At 40.2% G+C, this 13,373-nt stretch overlaps 1 protein-coding gene across 4 annotated transcripts in view; it reads left to right on the forward strand.

Moving 5' to 3' along the window:
- MLXIP (MLX interacting protein) overlaps positions 1–13,373 on the forward strand; it is a 78,096-nt gene that overhangs the window by 37,923 nt on the left and 26,800 nt on the right. For all 4 annotated transcript variants that reach the window (XR_012155104.1, XR_012155105.1, XM_073313254.2 and 1 more), the window contains exons 2-6: positions 6,883–6,989; positions 7,386–7,471; positions 8,980–9,069; positions 9,419–9,460; positions 10,809–10,980. Coding sequence is in view for 2 of the 4 variants with exons in the window: in XM_073313254.2 (XP_073169355.1) it covers positions 6,883–6,989; positions 7,386–7,471; positions 8,980–9,069; positions 9,419–9,460; positions 10,809–10,980 (497 nt within the window). In the remaining 2 variants the exon portion in view is untranslated. The remainder of the gene's footprint in view (positions 1–6,882; positions 6,990–7,385; positions 7,472–8,979; positions 9,070–9,418; positions 9,461–10,808; positions 10,981–13,373) is intronic.

Here is a 13,373-nt window from a genome sequence, read left to right on the forward strand (position 1 = left end):
GCTTTTTCTTATCTTGTACATGTAACTGGACTGAGTTATTCTGCACTAAGTGCTCCAATTTGTTTACTCCATTCATCCACCTAACTTCAGCAATGCCTAATTTATTTCAAATTCAGTTTATAATATATGAATTATTACAGGCTCTAGACAAATGCACAGTATAAAAAACAGTTCAGAATTTTAGAAACTGATAAATGTAACCTGTCTTTGTCCACCCAACCCATTTCCCCTGGTCCCACTATAAACCATCAGCACTTTCTTTAACATAAAACTCAGCAGTAGATGGCTTTCAGAATTCTCAGATGATTAACAGAGAATGATTGAATCATTCTCTATTCTCTGTTCAATCTCAGATGATTGAACTTTGTTTAGACGAATGAGGAAGCAAGGTCTGGATTTGAAGATCTCTCATTTAAAACGTCCTGCTCCTAATCTCCTCATGGTTAAAACAGAGTGCAGTTAGCTCAAGCATCTCACAGGTTACCAGCTGCTGCGCAGAGAGAGAGATCCCTGTTATCTTCACTGCAGCTGTCCAAGCTGTACTGGGCATCGCAGCTGAGAACAACATGGTTCCCACCAGAGGGGATTTTTTTTCCCTTTGTAACTTCAGTTGTTGATGATTGTGAAAGTGAAATTGCACTGGAGGCACTAGAGTTCCTTCTTCAGCACCAATTGCAAGTCATGAAGTAGAGGATGTATTTATTTTCTTTAAGACAAGAGGGAAGCTTTTCAGTAGGCATTTAGAGCAAGCTAGAGTAATATATATTCTTCCCACAACATGAGACAACAGAGAGGACTCAAAGATGTAATGAAAAATAATTAACTAAAATGGGAAATTGCTATTTTCACAGTATCATGAGGCAGATAAGGGCTGAGAAAACACATTAGACACTGTTTGAAGTGTCAAAGTTGTGTATAAGGAAAATTCTACTTGTGATTATTTGATTAATTTAAAAGTTGCATACACCGTTGCTTGCATCAGCTGCTGTATCACATTCCCCAAAATTGTACTGAAGTAAATCAAACCATTTGCATTGTCTCCTCCTAAGCCAAGTTTCACTGAAATATTCTGTTGGGTCATTTATTAACTTCAATTTTAGATATGAACAGCATCCCTTCAGCACTCTTCTTAGTTTTTTGATGAGTATGTAAGCAGCGGGGGGGCAAATCCTGTATACTCTCCCTAATAGTATTGTGTTAGAGACAAGGTATTAGAGCATAAAAAAATCACTTCTAGAGATGAAGGTAAAGCATTATCTGACTCATAGGCTGGTGATTAGTGATTTTCAGGCCAGACAGAAACTTGGATTATGAGTAGAATGATTAAATCCCTGCTCCCTCTACATCATTAGTACTTAGTCATGGGAGTGCAGCCAAAAATGTAGAACGCAGTGCAAATATCTCCTTCTGTTTTAAAAACATTTTATTATGGATTCTGTGAATATAAAACAAAATCCCTTATGAAGTGGTGAGATCCTCAGAGGAAAAGAACTAATTAAGGGAACACAGTAAAAAATCTGTTTAGGAAGAAAACCTATTTTTTTATCTGTTACTAATCGCCTCTTAGAAAGCTAAAACATTTTAAGAATCTAATATATCTGTCTGCATTTAAAAGACACTGTTTACATTTTGTGTTTCCAGATTGGACAGTGAACATCTGTTTCTCATGTACTAGCACAAAACTGCAGCGTTTGGGGAATGCTTAGTTGTCTGGGGAAAAAATATCCTATTTTATATTGAATTTTTAAAAAAAAAAACTGGAGACAGTTTTTGGCTTTCAGAATTGCGTGAGTTCACTGTTGCAATTATATAGCAGTGGTAGCAATCATGATTTGCATGATTATATTTTAATTAGACAGCATCACAGGGTCAGATGGCAATTCAATCTTGATGGCCAAAAAGGGATCTGTTGTGGCATGGGTTGCTGCCAAATTGGGTGGGCGTCTCTAGTGGAGTCCCACAAGGGGCAGTCCTGAGTCCAGGAGTAGTCAATATTTTCATTAATGACTTGGATAATGGAGTGGAGAGTATGCTTATAAAATTTGCAGATGACACCAAGCTGGAAGGGCTAGCAAGCACTTGGGAGGACAGATTTAAAATTCAAAATGACCATGACAAATTGGACATTTGGTCTGAATTCAACAGGATGGAATTCAATAAAGACAAGTGCAAAGTACTTCACTTAGGAAGAAAAAAGAAAATGCACAACTACAAAATGGGGAATAACTGTCTCGCTGGTAGTACTGCTGAAAAGGATCTGGGGATTATAGTGGACCACAAACTGAGTATGAGTCAACAACGTGATGCATCTGCAAAAAAGACTAGCATGATTCTGGGTTGTATTAATAGGAGTGTTGCATGTAAGACACAGGAGGTAGTTGTCCCGCTATACTCGGTACTAGTGAGGCCCCAGTTGGAGTACCGTGTCCAATTCTGGGCACAATTTAGGAAAGATGTGGACAAATTGGAGAGAGTGCAGAGAACAGCAACAAACATGATAAAAGTTTTAGAAAACCCTATCTTTGAGGAAAGGTTAAAAAAGAACTGGGCATGTGTAGTCGTGAGAAAAGAAGGCTGACGGGAGTACCTGATAAGTGTTCCAGGACGTTAAGGGCTGCTATAAAGAGGATGGGGATCAGTTGTTCTCCAGGTCCACTGGAGGTAAGACAAGAAGTGTTGGGCTTAATCTGCAGCAGGGGTGAGTTAGGTTAGATATTAGGAAAAACTTTCTAACTATAAGGGTCGTTAAGCACTGGAATAGTCTTCCAAGGGAGCTCGTGGAATCCTTGTCGTTGAAAGCTTTTAAAAACAAGTTGGACAAACGTGTCAGGGATGATCTCGGTTTACTTGGTCCTGCCACAGAGCTGTGGGCTGGACTAGATGACTTCTCGAGGTCCCTTCCTTCCCTACATTTCTATGGTTCTGTGATTTGATTTTGTTATGTGAACACTTGTCCACTACATACTGAATTAAAACCATTGAATTTATTTCACATCAGTAACTCCTGACCTGGGGTGGATTTAATATCGGGATCAAGAGGTTAAAAGTTCCATATTCTACCATCATCATGCCTCTGAACCACCGAGACCCCATAGCACAGTTTGCTCTTTTATCAGGGACTAAGAACTACAAAACATTAAGGAGAGATTATGTGTATCTTTCCTGAAAATCTTTTTTTACTCTTGTCATCTCAATTGGTACCTGATCAGTTTTTCTTCTAGAAGTAGCAACACCTTCATAGACTCAAGCCATTTGCTGTCCAGTGTGTCAGTCACTGTTCTGGTGACTGTTGCAGTTTGTGTTGCAGTAGATTTCATCCAGGTCTCTTCTCCCATTTTTGGAAACTTTGCTTATTCCCTGTTTGGGAAAAGTTCTCACATGGAATTGAACCAGTGACTGTTGAATTCCTGAAGGCCTTCGGCATCTTCCACTGAAGTTCATGTTTTGACTGTGTAATCGGTAGGCAAGTTTATCTGCATTTGTTTGTTACATTTATTTGCTTCGAGAATATTAGTGTTCTTGAAGGTTAATAGGCCAGCAGGAGCAGAAACTCCTTTTTTGGGTTTTTTTGGGTTTTCAAAATCCAAAGGTCAGTTACAGTTAGGGAACTGCTCTCAAACACTATGTCTTGAGTTGGTGAAACCACTCTCTCCTTTAGTGTTCCAGAATAGAGATGACCAGTTAGGCTGAAATGATCATTAGAGGCCTCATCCAATCTCCCCAGAAGTAAATGGAGCCTTTCCATTTACTTTATGGGGGTTTGGATCAGGTTGTAAATATAGTTGACATCTTCATGGTGATTCCTGTCTGCTGTATGAAACTGAGGTTATCAAACTCATTTCACTTATGACCTAACACTGGACTTGAACTTTGCTCCCATGGAATGCACTGAAAGAACTAGAAATAATAATAATCATTGTCCTAAAAGGAGGATGAATTATTAATCTCTTTCGTCTTTGACTGGACTTTAATGCACTTATAAAAATACAGTAAATAAAATGTAAATTACATAAATTAGTTAACATTTTCTATCTTAATTCTAGTCTTAAATCACTCTTTGAAGAAGATTTAAACTGGATACAAGAAATACATTATAGTTATATTGGATTGTCTGCAAAAATGCATGTGTCCTTGTGACTTTTTATTAGCGATTAGACTTATTTTGGGTACCGATAAGTTAAATAAGAGAGTTCTGCCAGTTAGGATTTAGTTTATTAAACTATGCAACCATTGTCTCTTGAAAATCCATGTTACTCTAGAGATTGATATTGGATAGGCATATTTTCTAGTCCGACTTATTTTGTAGGGACTCTGGCAAAGTCAAGGATTACAGGAGAGTGATGTGTTAGAATAGTGAAGAGAGAGAAAATTGAGACACAAGGAAGAGGAAAAAAGGTATGTTTTCATCTGAGATTTGAAAGGAAATGAAGACTTGATGAAGTGAAGAGATATGGGGGAAGCTGTTGCACACAGCAGGTGCCACAGAGCAAAGGCTCATACTAAAATTGATGAGACTGTGAAAAGATAGAAAGGAGGACACTAAACAAACAGAGGAGATCCTAAAATGGATGGGTTGCCTCTGTCTGCTCTAAACCCAGAACTTGGTGGCACCAGGAATGGATTTTGCAGCACTTCCCCAATGTGATATGGGATAATTCTTAATTTGCAGGCTCCTCTGTCAGTCATAAAGTTCCTGTAGCATTGAAATGTATCTCTTAGCACACCCCATTTCTGAGAATGGCAAGGAAACAGCAATTGATGGGTGCCATGCTTGTTGCTTCCAGTGATGGTGCTGAAGAAATGTCGTCTTAAGCATTAAGCATAGTAGATCTGCAGAGATTCATGTGTCTCAGCAAAAGCTGAGCATGGCAGCAAGGATTTACTGTAGAATTCAGTGGAGAATAAAGTAAAGATACTATGGGGGCGCTCAGGTAATATAGCAATAGATGCCATATAAGAACCTTAGATAAATAAAATAGGTTAAGAGTCTGAGTAAAATATATACTGTATTATCATAGAACAGGAAAGGTCTCCATATACAATCGCATTCATCTTCATTATTTGCTAATCCCTGAAACTCATATAACTACCCTTGGAATGTTTCTAAAATCTGAACTCAACTCAGAGAGCCTTGAGTACCTCGTGGAAATCAGCTTTGTTTTATTTGCTGAAATAAATGTATTTGTGGTTTCTGTTGTTTAAAAGTAACCTCCCCAAATCTCAAAGCCTGCATCAGGTTCCGGGAATTTTAGCATAAACAAAACTATAGTAAACTTGCTCATTTTCAAATATGGAGGGTTCAGAGTACAACATATGGGGTCACTTGGGAACTGTTAAGTGCAATGACCATGCAGTTCTCTAACTATGGAATCAACTTAATCCTTTTAGTGCACTTGTTATCTGGTCTCTGCACCTGGTTCATTGCATGTATAGTACAAAACACTAGACAGGTTTTTTTAAAAAATGAAGATAGGAAGCGGAGAAAAACCTTTATATGCTAGCATAGAACCTAACGGTTAAAATATAGATACAACTGGCAGCATACAATAGAAGCCAGAATTGAAAGGTGGCTGGTTGGCTGTTCCTTCCCTGACAGCTTAGCTGAGATCTGGTATCTGTTTGATTGCCACTGTAGGAGTCATGAGATTACCTGGCTGATAATGTCAGATGAAGCCCTAAAAAGAGAAACAAAGGCGAGCTTAATAACCCAAAACAGCAGTGATTTAATGTCTTCCTTTGGCAGGTGTGGAGCTTTCTGAGCTTCTGTATTGCAGTGGCCATTGGGAAATTCTTACTCTAAGCCCCATATAGGTTTGCTCATATATGGTACTACTTGGCTTCATTAAAAATAACTGAGGGGATGGGGATGGACAGGTACAGGACTGGGAATTGGGCATTCCTGAGTTGTAGTCCCAGCTCTGACAACGCACAACAATAGGGGACAGGAAACACTTAAAAACAGGAAAATGTGTGACTATAAAACCGTGAAAAAATGTTGGCTTGAAACTGACTAGATAAAAGTGTGTCTAACCTTGTCTGCTCCACCTGTAATATGAGGCTAATACTGCATAGAGGTGTTCTGAGTGTTAGGTAGCTAACATTTATTAAGTGTTTATAACAGTGCTAAGCATTATCAGTGTCTCTGTTTCTCTATCCTTTCTCATTTCCAAGAAAACCCTTCACATATGAGCTGCTTTTTTTTATGGGCATCCCACCTTTGATAGTACTGTGGTTGTCACTAAACTTTTTGCTTTTGTAACTAGATCTAGTTTATTAAATGCAGCATTGCAAAGTTTAAGGGCGACAACTCTGCTGGGGTAGAGTAGAGTTAATATTGTCGTGTTGTCTTTTGAATGTTGTTGTCCTAGAAGGTGATCTGGAGCTGCAAGTATGAATGTGTACTGTCTCAGTACAGCCCCTCAACATCCAAGATAGACAAAACCAAAAGCCTGCTAAGTGCCAGGTTTTAGACATGACTTTGGGTGGTCTCATTCCTGGGGTTGGTGGGAGGTGATGTATTTGGGTTCAGAGGAACTGTAGTAGGTAAGAAAAGTGTGTTTGGGTGAAATGAGTTGTGGTCCCAGTGAAATTCCAGAGTGACGGGTATCCACATCACAAAACACATCCCCAGAACTAGTAGCAGAGAGATAAAGGACTAGAAGAGCCTTGAAGACAGAACTTCCCTATCACCTCTAGACCTTTAGGCCAGGAGGGAGGGAGGTTGTTAGGGTGGTGCATGGCAGAAGCTTGCTCTATCATTGCCTGAGCTTCATTTCACTGTAGTCTCCAGAACTGTCAGCCTGGCACTTTTATTAGCTACTATATTTGCTTTTTAAAAAAATCACTGATTTTTTTTGTTTGTTTGGGTTTTTTTTATTTCAGTGGGAAGTTGGTTTCACCAAAATGGAAGAATTTTAAAGGTTTAAAACTTCAGTGGAGGGATAAAATTCGTCTCAACAATGCCATCTGGAGGGCATGGTATATGCAGTGTAAGTTGCTTTTATGGTAAACGTGATTGCATGCAACCACAAAATGTTTGAATCTGGCCTTGCATCTGGCCATGCATATAAGGGCCTGAATGGACAGGAGATGAAATCACAAGCCCCGTTATGATGGAGAAACCCAAGCAATCTGCTGGTGGCCTAAATCCCTGTAGAGGACAGTCCTGAACTTCCACCCCATGACCAAACCATCCCCATGGTGTTCAACACTGCTTCGGGGCATTGAACCACTTGAAGTCAGGTGCAGTCTGAAATGGCCTATTCCCCAGTAGTGTGTTGGAGGGGACTCTGAGAAGAACCTTGTTAAAATCCTGCCTCCGAGGTGGAGAAGGGATCCCTGAATAGCATGTGTGTACCCAACTGTCATTTTCATTTCTGTTTCAGACCTGGAGAAACGCAAGAACCCAGTGTGCCATTTTGTGACTCCACTAGATGGCTCTATTGATGTAGAGGAACATCGGCGGCCTGAAGTATGTAAAACTTGAGCTGTGGATTTGATTATCTCTCTATCTCTCCTACCTCCGTTTAGATGTGAAGGCTCTGCTTTGGTGTCCTCTCCATAGTGAAAAATATCAACATGTGTACTATATGGCTGCTGTTGAGCCAGATGTTATAAATCTACCTGTATAGGAAAGATCAAGGTGCAGCCCAAGGGTGACTTAACAGTCCCTGGAGTCCTACTATGCAGCCCATGACTGCCCTCCAGTTTGACAAATCTAAGGCACAAAGGTGCAGCCTGAAGAGCCCATGATTCCTACACCTCAGAGCCTGTTTTACTTTTCCTCTCAAAGAGCCCATTTCTGGAGGTTGCAGAAGTCAGTGGGAGGTGAGGGCAGACTACCCTGTAGGATCAAGCTGGGTGGCTTTATAAAAGCTTTTTCAACATCGTTTTTTAATTTTCTTTGCTCACCTGAATACAAACTAACAAGCAATTTCTAACCCTGTCTTGTAAACTGTAACCACAACTGAGTGCAGTAGGTCTGTGCATTTTCCTTTTCTTTTATTGTATTTTATTATATGCAAACTATTTGCAGCCCTCTGGCTGCTGTCCTGTGAGGCCCAGGACATATCAAAGTTTTTGGTTCTCTCATGTACTGCGTAACCTTAGATTGGACTCAAAATGCATAAACCCTCTGTTGAACCTACAGAGCAGAAGCAGCAGCAGAAATGGGCTTCAAAAGCATACATGAAACTTCCTAGTATCTGAAATTTTTGAAAAGCAAAGTTAGGCTAACCCTTTAGGTTGAGGCACAATCCAATCAGACTAGGTGGAGTTAAGTCTACCTCAGTTCTTGTGAACTTGCCCTGTTGTCCTTGGTTTTACAGTACTTGTGGCATGTTAAAGCCCCACATTCTGATCCCATTGTTGTCGCTGGGGTACCACTGCACTACATATGGCTTGAAGAGTGACGTTTCTCCCAGAGCTTTGTTACTTGGCTTTTATTGTTTTGTGTCATTCCTTCACAGTCGTTGGATGTATGTGTATGTTGATACTTGCCTATTTTCCCACTCACTCCAGGCGAGGAGTTTGTTTTTTGTTTTTGTTTTCCAGTGAGTACATTTTATTTCATAGTTGTCATGGTGACAGGTAAGCCTATAGATTTTGTATCTTGGCTGATGAATTTTCATTATGCTTTTGCATGACTGTGTTAACATGAATAGTGTCTTAAAAACAGTTTCTGAAACATAACTTTTATTTTTCCTTTTGTACTATACTGTCTTTGCAATTGGTTACAGGTGATCCAAGTAATGACATATTGGTACTATTATCGAACATCATCACTTTTTATTATATGTGGGGAAGATTAAATGGATCCTGGGTTGCTCTACAGTAGCTGGATTTAAGCACATTGTGTCAGCTGGGTTATGGGGTCAAACAGAATTAATGTACTCACCTTATGGCTTCAGTCTGCCTGAAAACTGTGTGTGACTATTTAATGTTTGTGTATATTTCCTCATGTATTTTGTTTGTTGTCAGGCCATTGCAACAGAAGGGAAATATTGGAAACGAAGAATCGAAATAGTCATCAGGGAATATCACAAGTGGAGAACATACTTCAAGAAAAGGGTCTGTTTGTTTGCAGCTGTGAAAGTATTTTGACTGGAATAATTGCTTTTTGATTTAATAGTTGGACTTCGGATGTAACTTTTCCTAACCCATGCAAAAATGTTGGAAATTTAGTTATACCAGTATAAACATTGGCTCCGCTGATACATCATAAGAATAAATTGATATACTGGGTCCAGTCCGGCAACCCCATGTCCTGTGAATAGTCTCTACTCATGATTGGTCCGATGGGGGCTAGAAAATGACTTGCGTGAGTAAGGACTAATCACACGAGTAGGGGGTTGCAGAAACAGGTCCTTTGGGAAGCACAGGCGCTAATTTTACTTTTTAAAATATTCTTTCTCTGCAGTTACAGAAACACAAAGAGGAAGACCTTTCAAGCTTGGTGCGGGTAAGTAATTTTTGTGGAGGCAGTAGCAGCATCTCTGTGTATTGAAGTTGTGATAAGTAGCAAAGGTGTACTAGCATGACAGCTTGCAGTGATTAAAACCTAAAGCCACACACTTAGCTTTAATGTTTATTATGAAGAGGGGGCACCTTATTTTGCTTAGAATAAATTGTATAATAGAGAGCAGTACAGCTTTCCCCAGCTTAAATCAGATTGGGTGGAAGTCTTGGTCTAGAGTGCTATGGCATAAGAAATGAGAGTGTGCAGGCCAGCTGGCCAATCAGGGCCACCTCTTTGCAGTTAGTCACATGACAGCTTGTTATTGAGTTATAACTGGCAACATAGCCTGCCTTGTGGAATCGGGAAAGGATGTGTGTGCTACAAGTAGAAAAATACATAGCAGAACCAATTGAGTCCTTTTTCTGTGCTATTATAGCCAAGTAGTTTGGTAAGCTTCAAAAAAAAAAAAAGGGGGGGGGGGGCTAGATGTTGAGATGTATAAAAGCATCTGTGTTTCAAATACCTGGGACAAAAAACAGTCGTGTGATGGAGCCTTCTTGGTGATCAGTTTATGCCAAAGAGAGCATTTCAGACCTTCTGTAACTAAATGTAAACCCAGCCTGGATTCATTCTTCATTATATGCCCAGAACAATCCCCAGGTTCACAAACCATTCAGCAAACCTGGCTAAGATTTAGACAAACCTCAGGATGTCATGGTTCTGACTGGAAACTTCACCAGTTTCAATTGAGTTTTGCTTTGTGTTTGTTAGGGTTCATTCAAACCCAAAAATCAGTGAAATTCTGGATGCAAAATCCCACTTATACCCAAAAAAACTAAAAAGTATTTCCAAAGCCACTTTGGTTTTATGCAGTTCTAATCATCAGCTGGAATTGGGAAGATATTTCCCCACAGAGTCTAGTGTTGTGCAATGATATATTTCACAGAGGTTTTATGCTAACTTCCAAAACATCTGGTTTGTGACATTGCTGGAGGCAAGATATTGGACTAGATATACAAGTGGCCTATTCCGGTACACGCAGAAATGGGATGCCACTCTAGATGAACCATCGGTCTGTTTGGTATATAAAAGTAGCCAGAGTAGATGAACTGTTGGTCTGAGCTGATGTGGCAGAGGGTAGAATACCAGACTAGATTGACTGTTGCTCTGTTCCATGTGACTGGAGGCAGAATGCTAACAAGTTGATCTGATGCATTTTGATGACTTCTGTAGAATGTTCCTCTTTATTAAAATGTGAAAAATAATTAGCTTTGTCTGTTTGGTGCCATAATAACTGCATGTGACTGGCAGCTTCATATAACCAGGCTTATTTTTCTTTCCTCTTTGTCAGGATGATGACGTGGTTCTCTGGCATCAGAGTAGATATGGCAGAGAAACCCCGGTCCCTATGGAGGAAGATTCCTTTCTGGATGCAGACATGCTTATGTCTGAGTTCACTGACACCCTGTTCTCTACGCTTTCTTCACATCAGCTGATTGCCTGGCCAAATCCCAGAGAGATAGGTGTGTGTTTGCTTTTGGCTGTGTTGATTTTGCAGTGAGAGGAGACTTGAGGCTTGTTGCTTCACTTCTCTTCCAGACTTACTTTTTCATTTTTCTGGTTGAGAAGTTGGCTCCATCTTTCACTTACAAGTACACAGAGACCAGGGAAATACATTGGATCAGTTTAACAGTAGTGCCAAACTTAAAAGTTTAAAAAATAATTGTTTAAGGGATCAGAAATCCTATTCAGATATTCGGCCTAAATTTTCTTTCTTTCTTTTTATCTCATTACACCTAATTACTGGTATACCTTCTGGTACTAAGAAATCTACCCATGACATGCACTAGAAAGTATTATCGTTTATGAGGCCATTATCATTTACATTAAATCTTATTTTCCTTTTTTTAATGTAATAATGTAAAAATGACCCTCTTTCTTTTCATTAGATGAAGGTTCCTCTTCCCAACAGAACTCAGCTCAAAGTCTTGTAGCCAAAACTCAGGGTTGCACTCTGTGGGACCTAATCACTGAACTGCCTCAGCAGGAGTTGTGTGTGCAGAGTGCTTACAGAATCCAGCCCTGAGGTTTATACTCACTACACAAAAATGAGGAGGTTAGTTAAACAGAAATTAAAGGGTACAGTGCCAAAAGTGCAATCTCTGCAAGCTGCATGGAAACTTTTTAAAGACATCATAATAGAGGCTTAACTTAGATGTATACCCCAAATTAAAAAACATAGGAAGAGAACCAAAAAAGAGCCACCATGGCTAAACAACAAAGTAAAAGACGCAGTGAGAGGCAAAAAGGCATCCTTTAAAAAGTGGAAGTTAAATCCTAGTGAGGAAAATAGAAAGGAGCATAAACACTAGCAAATGAAGTGTAAAAATACAATTAGGAAGGCCAAAAAAGAATATGAGGAACAGTTAGCTAAAGACTCAAAAAATAATAGCAAATTTTTTTTTAAATACATCAGAAGCAGGAAGCCTGCTAAACAACCAGTGGGGCCACTGGACGATCAAGCAGGACAATAAGGTCATTGCGGAGAAACTAAATGAATTCTTTGCATTGGTCTTCACGGCTGAGGATGTGAGAGAGATTTCCAAACCTGAGCCATTCTTTTTAAGTGACAGATCTGAGGAACTGTCCCAGATTGAGGTATCACTAGAGGAGGTTTTGGAACAAATTGATAAATTAAAGAGCAATAAGTCACCAGGACCAAGAGTTCTGGAGGAACTCAAATGTGAAATTGCAGAACAACTAACTGTAGTCTGTAACCCTTTCATTTAAATCAGCTTCTGTACCAGATGACTGAAGGATAGCTAATGTGACGCCAATTTTTAAAAAGGGCTCCAAAGGTGATCCTGGCAATTACAGGCCTGTAAGCCTGACTTCAGTACCGAGCAAACTGGTTGAAACTATAATAAAGAACAATATTATCAGACACATAGATGAACATAATTTGTTGAGGAAGAGTCAACATGGTTGTAGTACAGGGAAATCAAGCCTCACCAATCAACTAGAATTCTTTGAGGGGGTCCATAAGCATGTGGACCAAGGGGATCCAACGGATATAGTATACTTAGATTTTCAGAAAGCCTTTGACATAGAATCATATGTCCCCTACGCTGGAGGGGAGGGATAGGATACAGAGGGACCTAGACAAATTGGAGGATTGGGCCAAAAGAAATCTGATGAGGTTCAATAAGGATAAGTGCAGGGTCCTGCACTTAGGACGGAAGAACCCAATGCACAGCTACAGACTAGGGACCGAATGGCTAGGCAGCAGTTCTGCGGAAAAGGACCTAGGGGTGACAGTGGACGAGAAGCTGGATATGAGTCAGCAGTGTGCCCTTGTTGCCAAGAAGGCCAATGGCATTTTGGGCTGTATAAGTAGGGGCATAGCGAGCAGATCAAGGGACGTGATTGTTCCCCTCTATTCGACATTGGTGAGGCCTCATCTGGAGTACTGTGTCCAGTTTTGGGCCCCACACTTCAAGAAGGATGTGGATAAATTGGAGAGAGTCCAGCGAAGGGCAACAAAAATGATTAGGGGACTGGAACACATGAGTTATGAGGAGAGGCTGAGGGAGCTGGGATTGTTTAGCCTGCAGAAGAGAAGAATGAGGGGGGATTTGATAGCTGCTTTCAACTACCTGAAAGGGGGTTCCAAAGAGGATGGCTCTAGACTGTTCTCAATGGTAGCAGATGACAGAACGAGGAGTAATGGTCTCAAGTTGCAGTGGGGGAGGTTTAGATTGGATATTAGGAAAAACTTTTTCACTAAGAGGGTGGTGAAACACTGGAATGCGTTACCTAGGGAGGTGGTAGAATCTCCTTCCTTAGAGGTTTTTAAGGTCAGGCTTGACAAAGCCCTGGCTGGGATGATTTAACTGGGAATTGGTCCTGCTTCGAG

This window comes from Lepidochelys kempii, chromosome 15 (genome assembly GCF_965140285.1).
Source record: "Lepidochelys kempii isolate rLepKem1 chromosome 15, rLepKem1.hap1, whole genome shotgun sequence".
NCBI classification, from domain to species: domain Eukaryota; kingdom Metazoa; phylum Chordata; order Testudines; family Cheloniidae; genus Lepidochelys; species Lepidochelys kempii.